This window comes from Macadamia integrifolia, chromosome 1, assembly GCF_013358625.1.
Source record: "Macadamia integrifolia cultivar HAES 741 chromosome 1, SCU_Mint_v3, whole genome shotgun sequence".
Taxonomy (NCBI): Eukaryota; Viridiplantae; Streptophyta; class Magnoliopsida; order Proteales; family Proteaceae; genus Macadamia; species Macadamia integrifolia.
The window spans coordinates 33,039,384-33,063,173 of NC_056557.1; the positions used below are offsets into that span (position 1 = coordinate 33,039,384).

The 23,790-nt window shown below is 40.0% G+C and overlaps 1 protein-coding gene across 5 annotated transcripts in view; it reads left to right on the plus strand.

Moving 5' to 3' along the window:
- Positions 1-22,627, plus strand: part of LOC122084429 (B3 domain-containing transcription repressor VAL2-like) — a 41,975-nt gene extending 19,348 nt beyond the window's left edge. For 4 of the 5 annotated variants that reach the window (XM_042652680.1, XM_042652675.1, XM_042652667.1 and 1 more), the window contains exons 8-12: positions 16,123-16,199; positions 16,455-16,622; positions 17,828-17,877; positions 18,348-18,461; positions 18,565-22,627. In XM_042652680.1, the coding sequence (XP_042508614.1) occupies positions 16,123-16,199; positions 16,455-16,622; positions 17,828-17,877; positions 18,348-18,461; positions 18,565-18,706 (551 nt within the window). In that variant the 3' untranslated portion in view covers positions 18,707-22,627. The remainder of the gene's footprint in view (positions 1-16,122; positions 16,200-16,454; positions 16,623-17,827; positions 17,878-18,347; positions 18,462-18,564) is intronic. The other variant, XM_042652689.1, reaches the window with a different exon arrangement.
- The last annotated feature ends 1,163 nt before the right edge of the window (positions 22,628-23,790 follow it).

The following is a 23,790-nucleotide window of genomic DNA, read 5'->3' on the forward strand; positions in this document are numbered from 1 at the left end:
AGGAATTATTGTGAAGGGGTAAATTAAGAAGCAAAACTAAGGCAAAGGTTGGAGGTAAAAAAGTGGAAAAGTAGGGGTATTTTGGAAACACAAAGGACAAAAGAGAATAATAGCCAAAAGAAAAAAGTACCTTTTAGAAATAGGCAAGCCACGATTCTGGTTTAGGTTGTCTTCAACCTTCAGCCAAGAAGAACAGGGCAGAAGCTAGCAGAAGAATGACAAGAATCTCATCTTTGGCCTGCTGGACTTGACCTTTCAGGCATTGGTTCGTAGCACCAAGGGCTCCTAGAAGCATGCATTGGCAGCTCTGAGATTTGGGTATTATGCTGCCAGTCAGTATCTGCAACCAATCTGAGTGATATCTTAAACCAACCTGATTTGCAGGTTTGATTCCTCATAGCAAGGATGGTTTACGGCACATGAAGCTCTAAGGGTCTGGTCACCCAGGGAGGGGATATCTTCGTTTAAAGTCTCAGGTCAAAAGACCAGTCACAAAAAAGAACAACCCATCTATTTTGTGATCTGCAGCTTTCAGCCAGAACAGAGTATAACAAGAAAAGCCAGAAAATAAAAAAAAGGATGAAGAAGAAATAAAGTGAAAGATCAGAAAAGAGAAAAGAAGATGAGGGAAAACCAGAAGAGAGAGATGGAGAGAAATAGAGATTGCACAGGGGGTGAGAAAAGGTCACACGACCATAGCAATTGCTATAGTACCTACCAGTCACAATAACCATTCATTCAATTCATTCTTCAAAAAACATTCCCTTTCACAAGTTGGGTTACATGCCTTTTTATACCAAACTGAAATTAAAACTAAACTGAAATAGAAGTAAAATCTCTTAATGTCTCCTGAAAGTTAGACTAATAAAATTAGAAACTGAACAAAATTGGAATCGGTAACTCCCTACTTGTATAACAACTACCAAAATAAAAGATTGCAAAAATATCCTCCAAAATAAAATAACTAAATCTTTCCCAAATAAAATAAATCCTTAACTCCCTACTTGTATAACAACTATCAAAATAAAAGATTGCAAAAATATCCTCCAAAATAAAATAACTAAATCTTTCCCAAATAAAATAAATCCTAAAAGATTCTACTAAACTCAAAAATCTAACCGGACCCGGTTCATCTCGGTCAAGATTTCCAAAAGGGTCAACTCGGTTTAGCCTCGATTCTAGATCAATCACACCCTGTAACTGACTTTGGTTTGGCTAGAGACTTTGACCACTAATAGCACCTTCCTAGTTTAATACTCTAATGGAGTTTCAAGCCCCAATAAAGCCCTAGTTTGTGAAATCAGTTCATAGTTGTCAAGGCACCTAGGCGACCCAAGGCATTGGAGGGCCACCTAAGCACTTAGGCAATGAGGCGTCGTCTAGGTGCCGTTGTTTTTTTTTTTTTTTTTAATGCAGTAATTATATCTGTATAATTATGCTTACAACATTACAACAATGATATAGATTGACTATGCACTAATTTGCCACTTTATCTAGCAACATCATTACTACAACATTATGTTAGAAACAACATTATTTAGAGGGGGGGGGGAATGTAAGTAAACAAGAGAAGTGAACTAGTGAAGTTTGATTTCTTTTTTAATTACATATTTATATTTATTTTTTGGTACTAAATGATCCCATGCCGACCCCATTAAGTTGGGAGAAGGTTTTGGATGTTGTTGTTTGCTAGGCGATGCCTTAACAATTGTGGATCAGTTATCTCCAACCGAGCCCTAGCCCTGTCCTGTTCCTGTGGTGTTTTACTACTGTGTGTGGACTGTTAGGACCCTATTACTGCTTCTGGTTAGTCCTATCATCTAGTATATTATCTGACATCACAATCCCTAATTTCTGGGTTTGGAAATTCTGATTTACGAGGCACTGTTTATTCCTTTATTCTGGTGTGTTGTTTGTTGCCTATCTGTGGGTGATTATTGGTTGTTCTTTGACTAAAAGTTCCTGCAGTTTGAGACTTAGTTAGACCCCTATCCTAGTCTAATTACAGATACTTCTGTTAGAAGCTTAGGAGTTGGATAGCTGTTCTTGGTTGATGCATAGTGCTGTTTGAAAGTGTATGATTGCTCTGGTTGGGAACTTGGGATTACTCCATGTCTGTGATTTTATCTTGATATTTGAGATTAAGTGTTTCCACCATCGGGAAGAAGTGTGGGTAGATTGTGGAGTCTCCATTTGGTTAGGGTATCCAACCAATTTCCCTAGTATATTTCAGAATGATGTCTGAGGTCAGTGGACTAGTGGACTCCCTAGCTGGTGGCACAAGTAGCGGTTCCAGCCTTTTTACTCTGGAGTCTGGAAAGTACCAATGTCTAGATTTCTATTGTTGAGATGGATAATTCCAACTATTTGGACTAGGCATATTCCCTGTGATTCTTGAGGAGTCGTGGGAAACTAAGCATAACTGAATATATCAAGGTCCCAAGTCCTACTGATTCCACATTCCAGAAATGGGAGACAGAAAACTCCATTGGAATGACATGGCTGCTTTCTATATGAAACCTAAAATTGGCATAATACTAGGTTTCAGTTTCGAGGCTAAAATGTTTCGACCGAAACCGAAATTTTGGCTGGTTTCGAGGCCAAATTAGGTCATGAAACTTCTATGACACCCTATTTAATACCCTTCTAAACATAGTGGAACATTTAGATTTTAAAAAATCACACCCAAAATGGTAGTTTGATTTATTTTGTATACATTCTCTAGTATGGCCATTACCCATAATGTTTAACACTAGGACCTAGATAATTCATCAATTTTAAAGAAATTTCAAACCCGAACAGAGATTTTTCCCTATGTTTCGATTTTTCTGTAATTTTTAAAATAATTTAAAAAAAAAATCAGAAATTAAAATAATTAATTTTCAGACAAAATAACCTGGTTCTGTGTGGCTGTAAATCAGCCAATGGTGTCCAACATATATAAAATTGATCTTCAAATAGTAATGTTGAATAATGTAATTAGGACTCTCTAGGACCATTCAGACTCATGTAAGGATCAGGACTACTGTTTTTATTATAAATAAAGGAAGGACTGTGCCCATTAAGGGATAAGTCCAAATTTCCCCAATTCTACATGGTATCAGAGGGGGTCTGATCATCAGTGCCAAACCCAAAAATCCCAACTTATTACCTGTTTCCTTCCCTTACGTTTTAACCTCACAGCCGCTACCTAGTCCCATGACTCTTGCGACCAATCTCCAGCACAGTGGCACTGCAACCAACCTCTCGCCAAAACTCATCGCTTGAAACCTGCAATCGATCCCAATCATCTCCTACAACTCTCGCCTGAAACCCAGACCTGAAACTTGTGACCCATCTCCAGCACCCTACTACACCTTGCGACACATCTCCAGTATACTGCGACACCTTGCGATCCATCTCCAGTCGCCATCGATCCCAACCATCGCCTGCAACTCTTGACCAGCCTCTGCAACTTCAGCCTCTGCGACTAAACCTCCCATAAATAAACCCCTACCTCAATCCCTGCCGATCTCCATCCTTGCCTCTCGCCGTGGCCTCCTGCAACCAGATCTCGACATTCTCTAAAATCCCAAACTAACCAGACCAATTATAACCAGAACCCAAACCAGAACTAACCCAAACCTAACTCCTTACTAAACCAGAACTTTCCTAAGCCAACTCCTAAACCAACTCGACCCAAACTAAGCCCAAACCAACTAAACTCAAACCAACCAAACCTAACCAGATAGACATAACTTGAACCAACCGTATTACTCCTAAACCAACTAGACCTCACCCAACCCAACTTTAACATATATGCTAATTTCCAAAAAAAAAGGGGGGCAATTTTGCCTTTTTTCGGTTCTCTCCCTCAGTGGTGAGTGTTCTCACACTGGGGGCCTTTGTCTTGAAGTTTCTTATGCTTACTTAGCTCTAGCTTGGTCCTCCTCTCCTGTGCTTGTTGAACCTGCACCTATAGCGTCTGAAGATTCTGGGATATCAGTTACTCAGTAAGCAGGGGGTCGTTCCTTTGGACATGATTACCCCATTTTCCCTACTAGCATCATCAATTTGGATGGAAGCAACTATCTGATTTGGTCTCGGTCTTACTACCTGTCGATTGTTGGACGTGTTTATGCCAGATTTCTCACAGGTAATTCCGTACGCCCTTCTACTGCAGGTCCTGCTCAAGTCAGATGGGATGCTGCCAATTGGATGGTAATGTCCTACCTTATTAATTCTATGTCTTCTTCTATTGCTCGGACATAGCTATTACTTGATTCTGCTGCTAAGATTTGGAAAGTTGCTAAGGCCACTTATTCTCACTTGGGCAAGCGTGCCCAGTGTTTTGAACTGAGGAAGAAGGTTCATTAGGCTACTCAGAAAGAGCTTTCTGTGGCTCAATATTCTCTGATCTGCAGGGTATGTTGAATGAGATTGATTGTTATGAGACTTATCAACCTGTTTGTGAGACTGATGTTGTTGGGTTTAAGAAGCGTGAGGAGCTCCGTGTTTATTTTTTCTTAGTAGGTCTCAATATGGAATATGATTAGATTAAGGCTAATGTGCTTAATCGTGATCCATCACCCACCCTTGAGGAAGCCTACTCGATCATTCAGGCTGAGGAACAACGTCAATCTGAGATGTTGCAACCTGTTTCTCAGGATCGCTCCACTCTTGTTTCTTCTACTGGTACAGGTTCCCGACCTCTTACTTCATCCTCTTCCAACAAACCAGTTTTTAAATGTGACTTTTGTGGAAAGGAGCGTGACACAAGGGAGACTTGTTGGAAGCTTCATGGACGTCCTACTAATTCTCTTGGGCATAATCAAGGTCATGGGAAGAACACTCAGGAAAATCAGTCTGAGACTACAGTTGATTCTAATAACTCCACTAATGCAGGTGCGTCCTTCTCTACTGACGAAATGGCTCTGCTTCATCGTATGTTGACTCAGATGAGATCCTCTACTACTACTGCTGCCTCCTCTCTACCAACAATCACTGCCTCTCACTCCGCTCACTCAAGTGCTATAGTTTGTGGTCATAGTGCATCTGTAGTCTCCCAGTCCTAGATAATTGACTTCGGGGCTACTGATCACATAACCGGTTTATATACCTTCTTTTCTACCTATTGTCCCTCTTCAAGTAATACCAAAGTTCGCATTGCTGGGTTGGGTTTTGTTCAGTGTTATCCTCTGTGTTACATGTTCCTAAGTTTTCTACTAATTTGTTGTCCATTGGTAGTATCACTAAGGATTTGAAACTGTAAAGTCACTTTCTTTCCTACTCACTGTGTGTTTCAGGACTTGGTGACGGGGGCAACGTTGGCAATGGTAGAATGAGTGGTGGTCTCTATTACCTAGACACTGGTCCCTCTCGAGCTCTACACACTTCATCTGGTTTAGCACTCTGAACTTTTGGGATGGCATTGACGTTTGGGTCACCCCCCATGGGGCACTTCATCTAGAATATTTCCAGCATTAGTTTAACACTGTACTATGGACCAGTTTATTTGTGATGCATGTGTTTTGGAAAAACAAACTCAGAATGTTTATCCTCTTTCTGATAATAGAAGTACTGTTTCTTTTACTTTAATTCATTATGATGTTTGGGGACCTGGCCGTTGTGTCTCTATTTTTGGCTATCGATGGTTTGTTACTTTTATTGATTGCAATACTCGTTCTACTTGGATTTATTTATTGTATCATAAGAGAGGTTTTTCAGTGCTTTCGGGAATTTCATTGCATGGTTAAGACTCAGTTTGATGCTAAAATCAAGATACTACGAACTAACAATCGGAAGGAATATATGGATGGTTCCTTTCAGTCTTACTTGGTTGATTATGGGATAATTCATCAGACTAATTGTGTGGATACTTCGGCATAGAATGGTGTGGCTGAACGCAAGAATCGCCACCTCCTTCAGGTTGCTCGATCCCTGATGTTTGAGATGCAAGTCCCTGCTCCCTATTGGAGTGAGGCTATTCTCATTGCTGCCTGTCTCATCAATAGGATGCCTTCCCGAGTACTTGGCTTTAAGAGTCCCATTGAGTTGTTATCTGGGTCTCGAACTTTTGTTATTCCTCCCAAGGTCTTTAGTTGTGTGTTTTGTTCGTAATCGTTAGGTTCCTGGCAAGCTTGATCATTGTGGACTCCGGTGTGTTTTTATGGGCTATTCTCCCACTCAGAAGGGATACCGGTGCAATCATCCACCTTCTCGATGGCTCTTTGTTTCCATGGATGTGTTATTTCGTGAGACTGAGGCTTACTTTCCATCTCTTCAGGGGGAGTCCTCTAGTGGTGAAGAGGTGATTTAGATTCCTACTTTTGATTGTCCTTTACACCTTACCATAGATGGTGGTGCTACTCAGAGGGATACTGGAATAAAGGCTACTAGTTCAGAGGTTCCCATTGGTCTAAAGGATACTGTCCAGGGAGAACCATTAATTCAGGAGCAGGAGGCTCCCATTCAGGGGGAGCTACAAATTAAGCAAAAAACACAGGATGGTCCAGTGATATAGGTATTCTCTCGGAAAAAAAGGAGAGCTGAAACTATCACTCATACTACTACTGCTACTCCATTGCTTCCTGATCCTGAGTCTTCCCTTCCAGGTATAACCTTTCCCCTCACTTTTGATCAGTCTCTTTGATGTTCCTATTGCTCATAGAAAAGGTAATAAGACTTGTACTCAACATCTTATTTCTAACGTGGTGTCATATTATGTTTTCTCCCCATCATATCGTGCATTTGTGTCTTCCTTGTCCTCTGTTTCTATTCCTCAAACCTGGCAGGAGGCAAATATAGAACCTAAGTGGAAGGAGGCAATGAATGAGGAGATGAGAGCTTTTCACAAGAATAACACATGGGATTTGGTTTTTCTTCCCCTGGAAAAGCGACTAGTTGGCTGCAAATGGGTGTTCATGGTTAAGCATAATGCTGATGGGATTGTGGATTGATACAAGGCATGACTGGTAACAAAGGGCTTTACTCAGACTTATGGGATTGATTACCAGGAGACCTTTGCATCTGTAGCAAAAATGAATACAGTTTGAGTTATCATCTCCTGTGCAGTGAACCGAGGATGAGAGCTACAACAGCTGGATGTCAGAAATGTCTTTCTTTATGGAGAATTGACTGAAGAGGTATATATGGATATTCTTCCTGGGTACTCTAGTTTAGAAACACAAGGCAAGGTGTGTAAACTGAAGAGAGCTCCTATGGATTGAAGCAATCTCCCAGGGCATGGTTTGGTTGTTTTCACAAGGCTATGATAGATGTTGGCTTTACACAAAGTAATGCTGATAATAGACTATTTATTAAAAAAGGTGGTGATCAGATTACTGTACTGATAGTATATGTGGATGATATTGTTGTTACTGGCAATGATACATATGAAATCTCTGAGCTCAAGGCCTATGTTGGTAAGGAGTTTGAGATCAAGGACCTAGGAGGTTAGGAAGTCTGAAATATTTTCTTGGCATTAAGGTGGCACATTCGACCAAGGGTATTATTCTCTCACAAAGAAAATATACCTTGGACCTCCTCTCAGAGATTGGTATGTTAACTCATCTCAGAAGCAAGGAAGATGAACCTGTTAACAAAGGTCGGTATCAAAGACTAGTTGGAAGACTCATATATCTATCTCTATCCCATTCAACACTAGACATAGCTCATGCCGTAAGTTTGGTGAGTCAGTACATGCACGCATCCCTATTCATCCCATATGGATGTTGTGAACCGGATTCTTAGGTACTTTAAGACAACACCAGGAAACGGCATTTTATTCTCTCCTACATATCACATGAAGATTGAAGCATACACTGATGCTGATTGGGTGGGCTCTCCAAATGATCGTCGCTCTACTATTGGCTACTGTACATTTGTTGGTGGTAACTTGGTTACGTGGCGCAGTAAGAAGCAGTCAGTTGTGGAGATCAAGTGCTGAGGCTGAGTTCCGAGCTATGGCACATGGGATTTGCGAGCTACTTTGGTTGTAAGGTCTCCTTCATGACCTGGGTGTGTCCACTTAGGTGCTGATGTTATTATATTATGATAATAAGTCAGCCATCAATATGGCACACAACCCTGTTCAGCATGATCGGACCAAGCATATCAAGATCGATAGGCATTTCATCAAAGAGAAGTTAGAGCAAGGACTGATCTGTATTCCCTTTGTGCGAAGTGAAGATCAGTTAGCCGATGTTCTCACAAAGGGACTTAGTAGTAAATCTTTTTATTTTATTCTGTCCAAGTTGGTATGCATGATATCCATACATCAACTTGAGGGGGAGTATTGAATAATGTAATTAGGACTCTCTAGGACCATTCAAACTCATGGTAGGATTAGGACTACTACTCATGTAAGGATTAGGACTATTGTTTTTATTATAAATAAAGGAAGGACTATGCCCATTAAGGGATAAGTCCAAATTTCCCCAATTCTACAAGTATTAACCTTATTTTTTTTTCCTCCACAATTTTGTTACAAGAAATTTTTTTTTTTTCTGACAGAAAATGAAAACCAGCTCTATAAAGGTATAGATCATCTTACGATGTGTAAAATCCGGCCACTTTGTTTGATAGGTACCATAAGCACTGTTTTTCGCTCTCGTTTTGTTCTTGAAATGTTGAGTGTGATGCTTCCAATTGCATTATGTTCGAGGGCTATGTTGTTTGAATCTCTTGAGTTGTTATCATGGTTTAAGGGATCAGATTGGTATGTGGTGAATCTCCTAGATTGGATTGGTATCGGTCATAAGCGATCCCAATTCTAGGGCGATCCTACTTTGGTGGATTGGAACGGACCAAGGGTAAAAAGGTAAAAAACCATTTTAAAATTAAAACTAGAGGTAATGTGTCTGATCCAGTCCCGATACACTCTGATGCTGGTCTTTATTCCAATTTCTAAAATCGTGGTTGTTATGAGATGATGCTACACTTTAAAGAGTGTATTGAATTGGATTTTTTCATTTTGTGTGTTTGTTCTTCTTTCGGTTTTTTTTTTCCTTCTAATACTAAGGAGTATTTGGGTAGAGTGTGTACCCCTCATTTGGTTTGGATATTAAATCAACTCTTGTGCCATGTCATTGGAAGTTACTGAACCTATGGAAGCTTCGACTTGTGGTTCCCGTCTTACTTGATGTAGATTTGAAGACCTACATCTGTAGGAAGAAGGCCACAGGAGTAGCTAGAATTCTTATTTCATGCTTTCAAGTCTTGGTTTAGTCCAATTGAACCATGGACCATGTTGGTCTAATGTCAGTTCAATTTAAGTATTTAGAAGTTACTTTTACTTTTACCTTTTTTTAATTTTTAGAAAGGGGAAACCAACTCATTTGTAAGTGATGGTAGGTGAAGACTTTTCCAACTTTGGTAGTTGGAAGGAGATGACTTTCCTACCCCAACTTTAATAGGTGGGGGCTTTTTCAACTTTAGTAGTTGGTAGTTGAGGACTTTCTATTATTTTTAGGTGAAAGTTAGATATTTTTGGTAAATGTCTTTGTAATGTTTTGTTGGGTTGGTTCTATAAATAGGGATCAATTGGATGCACTCATGGAATAACTCACAATTTCAAAACAAAGTTTGTTAATGCAACTCTCTTCTCCATTAAAGATTTCTTGTGTGTGATCAGGGAAGGTTGGTGTTTGATCTACTCGAACCACCTTGTGGTATGAAGTCCGGGTGTTACTTTTATTGTTTGTGTATCAATTCTCTTCTCCATTGAAGAACCCCTTGTGTTTGATCAAGGAATCCCTTGTGTATGATCAAAGAAGGTTGGTGTTTGATCCAATCAAACCACCTTGCAGTGTGAAGCCTGGGTGTTACTTTTGTTATTTGTGTATCCCATCATTTGCATCCATCAACAACTTTTCAATAAGTAGACTATCCTATGCTCACTAAACCAGATTTGATCATTACCCTCATTTATCCACCTAATCCAAATATGAATTTATTTATTTTTTTTAGAAAAGATCCTATTCTGGTATTGTTTTGATCTTTTCAATTGATGTACTAACCTCACTACTCATATTGCCTTTGAAAATCCAACACCCAAATTTCCATTGTCAAGTTGGACAACACCAACTACTTGGATTGGGCTTATTCTGTGGAGCTTTCCCTACCAAAGTTGTTATGGTGTCACATAGGCGCCACCTAGGCAGCTAGGTGGTTTCGTTGGGTCTTAGTGTAAGCTGCAACACTTATTTATGTCAAATATGTTATTTCATTTACTTAATATATTATTTATAAATAAGAAAGTACACCCTATTTGGATCTAGTAATAATATTTTAAAAATTAAATACCAAAAGGGTAAAAAAGTCAACCCCCAGTCCAAGAACAAAAAATGGATTTTTTATTATAGGGGAGATTTTCAACTTTCAAATGTTGGGGTTTTTCTCAATTTTGAAATTTTCATAAATCTTATCATGGTAAAAGATTGTTAAAAACCAAAAGTATGATAAAAATAATATTATCAAATTATTTTCATTCAGTTGATTTTTAATGACTTAATGTGACTTAATGTTGATTTTTGATGATTTAATTTGGCTTCATGTTGATTTTTGATGATTTGATGTTTTGATGTGCCTTAATATTGATTTTTGATGACTTGATATTGATTTTTTATGATAAAAAGCATATGTAGCATACTAAAAGAGAAGAAAAAAAACAACACTTGAGTGCCTTGGTGACCTAGGCACGCCTCAGTGCTTAGGCATCCCTCTACTGTATTGTCGCCTTGAGAACTATATTCCCTACAAAGTAGGGGGAAGTTAGGTACATTATAGGCACACTATTTAAGCTCCTAACACAAGTGATCCAACATTTCAGAAATGGGAGACCGAGAAATCCACTGTTATGACTTGGTTGATCTTCTCTATGAAACTTGAGATCAGTAGGAGGTTTATGAAAAAGGAAACTGTCAACGAATTTGGGATAATGCCTCCAAGACTTTTGATTGAGTGGGTGACTCGGCTAAGGTCTACCAAATCCTCCAGAAGATCGTCACAATGAAGCAAGACAGGACAAATTTTGAACATTATAACATTGTTATTGCTCTCTAGGAGGAGTATAACCATTATAGGCACCTCCAACTATCAAATCCAAAGGATGAAGGAAAGGTATACCGAATACTTGAGAAAGAGTGTGTCCTAATTCTCTTTGGTGGGCTGAATCTGGAATATGAACCAATCCAGGTACAAATTTTGGGTTGGTCTCGTCTTCCCTCCTTAATGAGGTCAATAGCTACTTGTAAAGTGAGGAGGAGACTTGGAGAGTGGCCATGGCAACTATACCATCAATTTAATGTTTTGAGTGGCCATGGAAACTATATCATCACTTTAATGTTTTGATCTTACTTCTAGCTCCCATAGAAATTGGCGTGGTGGAGGAAGAGGCTAAGGGCCAACCCGTGGGGATGATTGAGATAGGCTTAATTGGGGATGTTGGGTGCTTCATGGTCATCCCCTTGTATACGTGGAAGATCCACTGGTATGCGTTGTGATAGGAGAGGGGGAGCCAAAGCACACACTATGATAACTTAAGTTGAACCTATGAGATATCCATCTAGATTATAGACATACCACAATTCTCTCATAGGGAGGATATCACAGTTGGGTAGCTCTTCTTCTACACCTATAATGCCATATATTTTAGCTTTAGCTTTGCAGGTCTCTACATTTGCTCCTTTCACTACCTCTTTATGGGTCATTGACTCTGGAACCATTGACCATATGACTGGTTGGTCTTAGTGTTTATGATTCCTATTTTGTCTGTTCTAGTAGGGATAAGTTTAAAGTTGTTGATGGTTTTCTTTCCACTAATTTCTGGTAAGGGCAGTGTCCATGTTACTTTTTCTATTTCCCTTAATTTTATTCTCATGTTCTTAACTTCGCCACTAATCTTTTATTTGTGACCCACTTAGCCAAAATCCTTGAATTGTTATGTCACATTTTTCCCCTTTATTGTATTTTTTAGCATTTGGTAACGAATATGATTATTGGTAGTGGACGTGAGGAGAAAGGGCTCTACCTTTTTAATCGAGGAACAATTTTTTTCCCCTATTGCTCAGTCTTACACTTGTGGGTGTAGTGACATCAATATTGTTTATTCTGTGATGCTTCGGCATCAACGTTTGAGCCATCTTTCTTTAGCTGTTATGAAAAAACAGTTGCCACACTTGTTTTCTTCAATTTCTTCTTCCCATGTATTTCAGTGTGAACCATATTTGTTTGCTAGGAATTATTGTTCCTTTTATCCTTATCACGGTAATAGGGCCACTGTTCCTTTTCATATTGTGCATACTAATGTTTAGGGAACTTCTCTCTTTTCCTCTTTATTTGGCTATCACTATTTTGTCTCATTTGTTGATGATTGTTCCTGCACTACATGGACTTTTATTTTATTAAACGTAAGAGTGAGGTCAGGTCTATATTGTATATTGCTATCAAGAATTTCTATCAAATGGTTTGCACTCAATTTGATATGTACATGTATGGTGGACTCTCAGCTTGCTTATGTTGATACACTCCAATAGAATGGGATAGTTGAAATGAAAAATCTCCACTTATTGGAAGTCACTAGGAGTCTGATGTATGTTCTTAAGACTTTTTGGTCTGATTCCCTTCTTATTGCAGTCTTTTTAATCAACTGTATGCCACTAATCTCTCTTTGGTTCCAAAACCCCTTTGGAAATTCTGTCGCCTCAAACTTTTAGTTTCTCTATTCCTCCCAAGGTTCTTGAGTATGTTTGCTATATACATATTAATAAATCTACTTGGACTAAGCTTGACCCAATGACCCTCAAATGCCTTTTCCTTAAGTATGGCCCCCTCTGTCAAAGGCTACAAATGCTAATATCCCCCTTCCTGAAGGCACCTTCTCTCCAAAGGTTTCACCTTCTTTCTTTACTCCTTATCAGCACCCTCTTTAGGAGGAGAATAGTGGGAGTGAAAAGGCCGTTGATGTCGCCCTCTTTCTTCCACCTTTACATATCCCTCCTTCACATGATGTGGGGAAATAAAAGGAGGTGGATGTTCTTGATGTCCTTGATCATTCAAGGGGAGCTGGTAATGAGAAGCGGTTACTTGTTTACAAAAGAAAGGGAAAGAAGAGCTGCCAGGAGTCCTCTTTAGATCCACATCTTGAGATCCACCTTCCTCAATCAGGTAACACTCATCCCCTCCTTCTGAGATAGATCTTCCCATTGCTATTTGAAAGGGAAAGAGAGCTTGTACTTGTCCTATAGCCAAGTTTGTTTCCTACGATACTCTCTCTCCTACAAATATTACCTTCTCTATTGCTTTTTCCTCTACTCCCATTCCCAAAAATGTTGTTGAGGCCATTTCTTACCCAAAGTGGAAAGAAGCCATGTGTGGGGAAATGATGGCTTCGGAGAAGAACTGCACTTGGAAATTGGTTGATCTTCCTAGGGGGAGAGTACCAGTTGGATGTGGATGAGTCTACTCAATCAAGTACCGAATAGATGCTATTGTTGAGAAGTATAAGGCTGGGCTAATAGCGAAAGGATATAGTCAGGTATATGGGATTGACTATCAGGAGACATTTTCCTCTGTGGTTAAACACGATTCAATATGAAGTCCTCTTATTATTGGCGGCCAATAAAGATTGGCCATTGTATCAGCTGGATGTGAAGAATGTTTTCCTCCATAATAACTTAGAAGGGGAAATATATATGCACACTCCACCAGGATTCAAGTTTTCCTGGTTGAAGGGAAAGTGTCTCCTCAAGAAAGGTTTAGGCCTCAAATAGTCCCCGAAGGCTTGGTTTGACAGGTTGAGGCAGGCTATTCTGAAGAATGGATATACCTATAATCAACTGGACTATATTTACCCGGAAAGTTAACAGTACTATGACAACCCTAATTGTCTATGTGGATGATATTGTGGTGACAAGAGATGATAGGGTTGAAATAAATAAACTGAAGTCCTACCTTGCTTAACAGTTTGAAATCAAAGACTTTGAACCCTTGAAATATTTCTTAGGGAAAGTGTCTTATTCAGAGAAGGGAATATATTTGTCAAAGTAAGTTTGTGTTGGACTTGTTCAAAGAAATATGAATGTTGAGTTGTTAACCAGCAAACTCTATGAATGTTGGGTTGTTAACTAGCAAACTCTCCTATTGAGCAAAATCATAAGCTATGATAAGATTGTGGTCCATCCCTTATTGATGCAAGGAAATACTAGAGACTAGTGGGGAGGTTTATCTAACTCTCTGACTCGTCCAAATATCACCCACGTAGTTGAGGTAGTGCGTCAATTTATGCATGCCCCCAAGAGTGGGCACTTGGATGTTATATATCACATCCTGAGGTACTTGAAGTCCTCCCCAGGCAAAGGGCTATTATATGCTAGGCTCAACCAATTAAGGATAGAAGGTTACATTGATGCCGATTGGGTTGGTTCTGTTTCCGAGAGATGGTCTACATCAGGCTATTGTATATTTGTGGGTAGTAACCTAGTCACATGAAAGAAAAAAAAAAAAAAAAACATGTTGTGGCTCGATCAAATGCTGAGGTAGAATTCAGGGTTATGGTTTATAGAGTATGTGAACTCCTATGGTTGAGAAGGCTGTTCCAAGAGTTGAGGTTTGATACTGAAGCACCTATGCAACTCTATTATGATAGCAAGGCTGTTATAGCCTATAAGTATAGCCTACAATCCTATGCAATATGACTGGGCAAAGCATACTAAGTTGGACCAATATTTCATTAAATAGAAGATTGACTTTATTTACATATGCACTCCTTTGTGAGGACAAGTGGTCAGTTGATTGATATCTTCATCAAAGGGCTCATCCCTCATTATTTCAGTACTCTGTTGTGCAAACTGAGAATGTAAGACATTTATTCTTTAGCTTGAAGTGGAGTGTTAGAGTTAATGTAATAAGAGTGCTTTAGGTATTGGGCTATTAAGTTATCTGTTTTTCCCTGTTTTACTTTTTACCTCCATTGGCTAGCTTATATTAGCATGGGAGGTAAGGATGTAATTTCTCTTAATAGTTAAGTGATTCAATATAGGAGAGAGAAGTGTATTCTCTCACAACTTCTACCGCCAGCTCTTTCTCTTCTTCTTCTTCTTCTTTAACCTTTTACTCTCATCTCCTTTCTTGCTCATTTGTTCTCTTGCAACCTTTAGATTTCTACTGGGTGGTGGTGGTAAGACCATTAGGAGAAGATGGGCAGTATTTTATTTTTATCATGAAATTACTGCTTTGCCCATCAAATTAACCAAATGCTTATTAAAGACCAAGACTAAAATCAATTTCGATTTCACAATCGAAACAGCTCCTCAGCTTTTTCACAATTTCAAATGAAATTGATTTCAGTTTCTCATATATATGGTAAAAAAATCGTACCAAACATCCAATTTCAATTTATGACCCCATGAAATTGGAATAGAAATCATATCAAATCAGCCCTTAAATCCTTAATATACTGGATGAAGTGAGATCGATTATTACTGCGGCTTATTCTCCGTAAACTCTTCTATCTTACTCTCTTCTTTCCTTCTTCTTCTTTCCGGTTGCCTCTACTTTCTTTTTTGTTTTTATTACTGAAGAGAAGGGAAAACTACTGTTGGAATCATCTGTTTTTCACTTGCTTTAACTGTTCCTTTATGGCAGGTTCTCCTTTTTTCCATTTGATGGAACCTTTACAGTGCATCTTATATCCCGGTAGCTGATACTGGAGCCCTGTGATGTTAATTTGATGACAACCCTATTCAAATGGAGTATAGGGGGTATTCATTTTCTTTGCTTGGGTATGATTGTTAAGTGTTTTAACTCATTTCTGAAAAGATGGTTTACACTCGAATAGATTCGTGTACCAAGTAAGTAAGAGCTGTAAGATTACTGTGGCACCATAGACATAGGCTGTGGTGGTCCGATCACCTTGCTTTGTCCAAACTTGGAAGACATTGCTGCTGGGACGGATCTTTCATATCTGTAGGTCCAAAATATTGTAGAGATTTAAGCATCTTATTGTATTTTTGAAGCCTCATTTTCTTGATTAAGTGCTAGCTTTTTCATTTTCACCATATTATGCAATCCCTTCAGCAGAAGTTGAGATATTCTGTATGAGTGATTCTCCTTTTCTTCTGATTTCAAACTTCTTTGTTGCAGTGACATTCAGCCGGATCTATCCAGAAGGAAAACTTGTTATGGGGTTCCGAAAGGCATCAAACTCTATTCCTATGCAGGTAGAAAGACATCCAGCTTCATAGGCCTCTTTTCTACAGCCAATATCTGCATCCACCCGAATTAGGAGTTAGGAACCAAAGTCATAATTTGTGTTAGCACTGTAACTTTTAATTAATATTTAGTTATTTATTAGATAGGATACCCAAATTTCTGTTCTTGCTAATGCTCCACATGCCAACAAAACTTTCTTTTCGAGCATTATTTAGAAACTGCCTATAATAAGTGGTTACTCTGGCCTTCTCCGCTCACTGAAGGGAAGCACGGATCCCCACCTAAGTGCTCTATCTGAACACTTGAGTTCAGCTGACGTGGATATTGGCTCGCACAAAAATGAGAGCTTGCAGCTGCAGCCAACGCTTGACCCTCCTCCAATTGTCAAGCCTAGCATCATGGTTGAGGACCAAGAATTTGAAGAGTACAAAGTTAGTCATTTTTTTATTTCTTTATTTTGGTGTAGATTTTTTTTTTCTTCCTCACATTTATCTATGCTGGAAGAACCTTTTCCATTTGCTTAAAAAACCTACATTTTGGCATGATTCTGTTTTTCCTCTGTGAGATAGATGAATTTGTAGGCTTCATTGAAGTTATTTCCACTGTCAGAATATGCATAAGGATCAATCACAATCTAACCATATGTTTGGTAAATTACCTTCAATTTTCTATCCTTGTTTATAACTCACAATCTAACCATATGTTTGGTGTAGGGTTTTAAGTATCAGTAGGTATAGTATCATATGGACCAATACGTATCGGTGGGTAGCGATGCAAATCTTATTTTCAAAAAAAAAAAAAAAAAGTATCAACCAATACAGGACTGATATGGTCCAATAACTGGTAGGATACAGTTAATACGCCTTCTTTAAATCTGCAAAACAAAAACCGTGAGTGAGATATGAAAGTGAGCAGCCGAAGGCCTTGGAAACTTGTTTTTCTCTTCGATATGAGTTGGATGAAATCATCTAACATAAAAAGACAACCATAGTTTTTCATTTCAACAAGTTTTGGGGACTTGCAGTGTTCAAATCACAGATTGGAACAGATTTGGGCTGAAAATTTGTAAAGTTGCATCTCTCTCTCTTTTTTTTTTTTTTTTTTTTTTTGGTAAATATCTTTTTTATTTTTATTTTTTGTTGTATCACTAGATTAGGTAAAAATGATTCAAATCCTTGCATGAAGCTGATATATAAATACATATTGCGTAATAAGTTTTTTATATATCAAAACTGTATTTTATATCATAAGCACATCCATGCATTTCTTGAACATTTCCATACATATCGTGGGCCTCTCCAATACAATTCGATATGATTTGTCTTTAAAATCACACCCTCTGATACGATACCCGATACTGATACTAAAATCCTTGGTTGGGTGTGATATTTGGAGGGTTATCTCCATTACTTGGGCCCTATGACTGATCCAAAGCTGAAGGTGATCTACCCAGCAGGTTGTTAGAGTTTAATAGTCAACATATCTGGTTTTTAATTAATCTTTTAGTGTGCTTCTTTTTTGAAGCTCCTGTCCATGCTTCTAAATCTTTTTTTTCTTCCTTAGATTGCTTCATTCTCATTATTTCAGGTATGGGTGAGTAATCCTTCTTATATTTTGATGTTTTTCCTGGGAACAGGAACCACCAGTTGTTGGGAAGAGAACTATATTTACAGCCCGATCATCTGGGTAAGTTAATGGTTTTTTCTCTTTATTATAGCACACAATTCAGAGAAGCTGTGCAATTCTAATTTCACAATTTTGATTTGGTCCTCTTTTCTGTCTTCTGTCTTCTGTCTTCTGTCTCTTTTCTAGGTAGACTTTGTATACTGTACTTCTTCTACCATCATCTTTGTCAGCATTTCTATTTCTTAGATGTTTATGTGATAAGCTATGTATGCTTGTGAATTTCTACTTTTATGTCTCCAATGAAAAAAAAAAAAAACACTTTCAAGTTTCAACATCTTATTTTCTTAAAGTACTATTGCTACTACTGAGGACATGAAAATGTTGCTTTGATGTGCATGCACCACAGCCTGACCACACCATCTGATTAGTATGTATATATATATATATGTTAAATTTAAGATGAGCCCTACTGTTCATTGCTATGTAATGCAATCCATTAATTTAATGCTGTCCTGAAATTGGTCTTCCAGGGAACAGGATCAGTGGGCTCGGTGTGATGGTTGCTCTAAATGGCGAAGGCTTCCTGTGGATGCTCTTCTTCCTCCAAAATGGACATGTGCAGAGAATTCTTGGGATCCAAGATGGTCAGTTAGAGGGTTGTTTTCCTTATTGGGATTTTACATTGAGAGAGGAACTGACTGAAGCAAATCTGTACATTTTCTTATGTGGTTAATGGCATGCCTTCAGGAGTTCATGTTCTGCACCAAGTGAGATGAGCCCAAAGGAATTGGAAAATCTTCTGAGATTGAATATGGGTATAAGGCAACCTCTACTTTCCTTTATGTGTTTCCATACTAAGATCAAAAGAATTGGGTTTCATTCCACGTAGTGCAAGTTTGTTTCCTAAGTTGCATGGTAAAAGCTTTATAGGTTTCCTTAAATTTCTTTCGTTTCTCTGGTGGTACTTTTCACGTGCTGGAAGTGCCAATAAAATACTTTAGGATTTAATCAGAAAAAAGAAAAAGAAAAATTGGTATCAAAAGGACTTTGTTTGTGTAGTAGCTCTTTAGTATTAACTTACACCTCTGATGGCTAACCTTAAGGTGCTGAGCACATTTTGATTATGCAAAAATCTGAAATGATAGAAATATAATAGTTTGGGGTTATTAAAAAAAAAAAAAAAAAAAAAAAAAAAAAAAAAAAAAAACACTGCTAACTGATGCAGAATTCCAGCAAGAAGAGAAGATGGTCCTATTGTTTTGGGCTTGTTTTAGTTTTTTGGGTTCTAGTGAACCTATGGTTTAAGTTTGGTTAATTTAGGCTTAATTCAAGGGTCCAATGGATTGTATGGGCCATGGGTTTAATATTTTTGGCTTTACCATTGTAAGGGTCAATTCTATAAGCCCAAATATTAGGGACTATAGTCCTATACAGGATTAATTATTTATTTATTTAATTTTTTTTTTGTATGTTCTAGAATAGCTTCTCTTTTAAAGAGAAAATTTAGTTTTAAGGGATCCTCCTACCATATTTAGGGGTTTCTTACTTTAGTGATTGCGATGGAGTTATAAATAAAGGAGAAGGGCCTAGAACCTCGAATGATTTTTGGCAAAAAATATTGCTCTTTGCTGTGATTTGTTGTGAGATGTAGTTTGCTCTTGTGAGATGTAATGGCAACCTTGGTGGGTGTTAACGCAGTTTTGGATTTGAATAATATGTGTATATTGATCTTCAGGATTACATAAACAGAATATATATACAAGAGGTGTGCCCTAGCTGGCTGGCCATAATAGGCAACTACTAATATGGATACACAATATGAATCACATAAAATATAGAATCCTACCACAAGAGAGGTCAGCATATATTGAGTTACCCGATATGGGTAGACTCAATATTGCGTCAATACACCCCCTCAAGTGGAAGAGTTGCATTCGCGGATCTTCAACTTGTCACGTAGGAACTGAAAGCGTGCAGTCGGAAGAGCCTTAGTGAATATATTTGCAAGCTGGTCCTTTGTAGAAACAAATTGCACAGAGAGCTGATGAAGTGCCACCTGTTCCTGGACAAAGTGAAAATCGATCTCAATATGATTTGTGCGAGTGTGAAAAAGGGGATTGGCAGAGAGATAGGTGGCCCCAATGTTGTCACACCACAGCATAGGGGGGCCAGGGAGAGAAAATTGATTTCCTGGAATAAAGATTCCAGCCAAATGAGCTCCGCGGAGGCATCTACAACAGCCTTATATTCAGCCTCTGTGGATGAGCGTGCTACTGTACGTTGCTTACGAGCAGTCCAGGATATGAGGTTAGGGCCAAGGAAGATCGCATAGCCTCCAGTAGAGCGTCGGTCAGCGGAGCAACCGGCCCAATCCGCATCACTAAATGCCTGAAGAGTGGGATGGGAAGAGCGCTCAAGAAGCAAGCCATGAGTGCGAGTGCCCTTGAGATAGTGAAGTATATGCTTCACCATGGACCAGTGATCCTCTGTAGGAGCATGAATGAATTGGCATACTTTGTTAACAACAAAAGTCACATTAGGACGAGTTAAGGTAATGTACTGAAGAGCCCTGACAATGGAACAATAGGTGGATGGATCAGACAATGGGGCACCCCCTTTGTCCGATGGCTTGAGCGAAGTAGCCATTGGTGTCTGAATAATTTTGCAATCAGTTATACCAGACCTTTTAAGTAAATCATCCACATACTGTGTCTGAGAGAGAAGAAGGCCAGTCGATTGCTTGGTAGCCTCAATTCCAAGAAAAAAATGCAGAGGACCAAGGTCCTTGATTAGAGAACTCATTGGCCAGCTGTTGAAGTAGACGAGTTACCTGAGAGGGGGAGTTGTTGGTCACAAGGATGTCATCAACATAAATTAAAATATATATTTGAATGCCGACGCGAAGGAAAATAAATAAGGAGGGGTCGGTCTTGGAGTTGATAAAACCCAAATGAATAAGGAACTGTGTCAAGCGTTGAAACCAGGCACGAGGTGCCTGTTTGAGTCCATACAACGACCGATGGAGTTTGCATACATGAGAGGGATTAGCACGGTCTTCAAAACCAGGAGGTTGGACCATAGAAACATCCTCAGAGAGTACCCTATGGAGAAAAGCATTGTGAACGTCGAGTTGCCGAACCGGCCAGCCCTGGGAAGTAGCAATGGCGAGGATGGACCGAATAGTTGTGGGTTTCACCATTGGACTAAATGTCTCATTATAATCAACCTCCTCTTGTTGATGGAAGTTGCCCACAAGGCGCGCTTTATAGCGTTCAAGGGTACCATCAGCCTTGCAGAATACCCATTTGCAACCAACTAGGTTCATACTCATGGCACGAGACTCGAAGTCCTATTGCAAAGAAGGGCGTTGAACTCATTTAACATCGTAGCATGCCACTTAGGGATTTTGTTGGCTTAGGAGAAGTAGGTCGGTTCGGTGGGAGCTGAGGGTGCTGGGTCGGGGCCGTAGGGTCATTTTATAAACACGTTAGGGGGGTGCAGGGGGCGTTGGGATGGAGGTGAGGCCGAGTTCAGGATTTGGCTAGGCAGGGGAAGGTTTGATGGAGGAGGACGGTTGGGTATATAGCTCGGTTAGGGGCCTGGTTTGGCGAGTAGGAGGAGATGAGAGAGGAGAGGCTAGTGCTAGAGGCATTGGGGTGCTAGGGGGAGATCGAGCAGCCATGTGGGGCGGTGGGGGCATAGGGCCTGTAGGATCTGCGGGATGAGTAGGATAATGAGGAAGCAAAGGAGGAAGTAACCCAATGGGGGCAGCAGCCCAAGGAGTGGAGAGAGGAACTACGGTAGAGGGAGAGGATATAGGGATGGAGAATGGAAAGATGGTCTCGTCAAAGCGAACGTGCCTTGCAATATAGAGACGATTAGAGGCAACATCAAGGCAGCAATACCTGGCATGGGAGTCGTTGTACCCAAGGAAAACGCAGGGAGTGGATCGAAAATCCATCTTATGAGCATTATAATGACAAAGATAGGGAAAACAATAGCACCTGAGCACGAAGAAATTTGTAATCAAGGGCCTTGTGAAAGACATGCTGAAAGGGGGAAATATGATTTGTGGTGCGACAGGGCATCCGATTGATTAGGTACACAGCTGTGTCAAAGGCATACCGCCAGTACTGCTTGGGAACGGACCCATGAGCGAGCAGGGTGAGGCCAATCTCAACTATATGATGATGGCAACATTTAACTGCACCCTATTGCTTATGTGTATGGGGGCAAGCCTTGCAATGGGCAATACCAAGAGGGGCAAAGAAAGTAGGGAGGGTGCGGTACTCATTGCCCCAATCAGTTTGTATTGATTTTAACTTACGAGAAAAGTGGCGTTCAACCAAGGCCTGAAAGCGCTTAAATTTTCAAAAACATCAGATTTACGAACCATGGGATAAAACCAAATGTATTTAGAAAAGTCATCAACAAAAATTACAAAATACTTATGACCTTCAGGGGAGGGGGTAGGGGAGGGTCCCCATACATCACTGTAAACTAGATCATCAGGAAATAAACTAAGGAGGAGGATAGACCTAATGATAATTGACTGGCCTTGCCAAGTTGGCAGGCGCTACACAGATGACTCAGCCGTGTAGACTGACACGGCAAATTATTGGTGCTTAGTATGAAATGGAGGAGACGCTCGTGAGGATGTCCAAGGCGATGATGCCACCCATCAATGGACATTCTTTCGGCAATACTGGCGGAAGGTATTTGGGAAGAGGGAGCCTTGAGTGTTTAGAGACCATTACTGCTCGGCCCGGAAAGAAGAGTCTGCCTGTTGACCTGATCCTTGACAAGGAAATGAGAGGAATGAAATTCGAAGAAAACATTATTGTCTTGACATAACTTTTGAACAGAGAGAAGAGGTTTAGAGATTGTAGGAACATACAGAATATTGTTAAGTCTGAAATGAAGAGAAGAGGAGAGAGAAGAGGAGGGAGAAGAGATAGGGGACTGACCAATGTGAGTTATGGGAATACCCTTACCATTGCCAACATGGAGCTGATCATGACTAGTGTAGGGATCATAGTGAGAGAGGGATTGAAGGTCAGGGGTAACATGGTGTGAGGCACCTGTATCAGGGTACCAGGAGATGGCGTTGGTGGGGGGGTAGGTCGGGGTTGGGAGGAGAGGTGGGTTGAGGTGGGTATAGTGGGTGGTTGGGGGCATCATGGGTGGGCACTAATAGTTTTGATAATAGGTATTGGGGTAAGGTTGGCGTTTGTAGAAGCAGGTGGTGGTGTTGTGGTTGGTGCGCTGACAAATGGTGCAGAAGAGGCGCCATTGGGAAGAACTGCCATAACCATGGCCTGATCTGCCACGCCCCCCACCTCCCCTAGTAGAACCCCGACCAAAAGAGGTAGTTGAGTCACCAGTGGAAGGGGGTCACCGTTGAGCAGTATTGGTAGTTGGAGCAGCGGGAGTTTCACCGGAGTCAGAGATAGAGAGTTTGCGAAAACCTTCATGCTTTCGTGGCTGAGCAGCAACCCGTGTAGTTCATTGTAAGAGGGAGTGACCACGCGAGTAAGCAGAGAACGGACAATCTCCTGTAGATTTTCGATAAGACCACGAAGAACATGAATGTTGAAATCCTCAAGGAGGAGAGGCTTACCAGCAGCGGCCAGTTCATCAGCAATAGATTTAGCCCGCTGAAGATAGAGGGTGATGGTCTCATCCTTTTTCTGACGAAGGTTGTGCATGCTAAGATTGAGAGACATAAGCCTAGTGGAGGATGTAGATCCATAGGTTTCATGAAGGGTCTCCTAGATGTCTTGGCTCGTCTCTTTGTCCAAAATAATGGGAACAACAGCCTTAGAGAGTGAAGCGACAAGCAGATTAACAAGCTGGGAGTCCTGCTGTTGCCAGGTCAGTGTTGCCGCAGGGTCGGTGGGACAGGGGTTAGAGCCATCAATAAAGCCAAATAGGCATTGGCCGCGGAGAAAGGGTATCAGTTGTTTCTTCTAG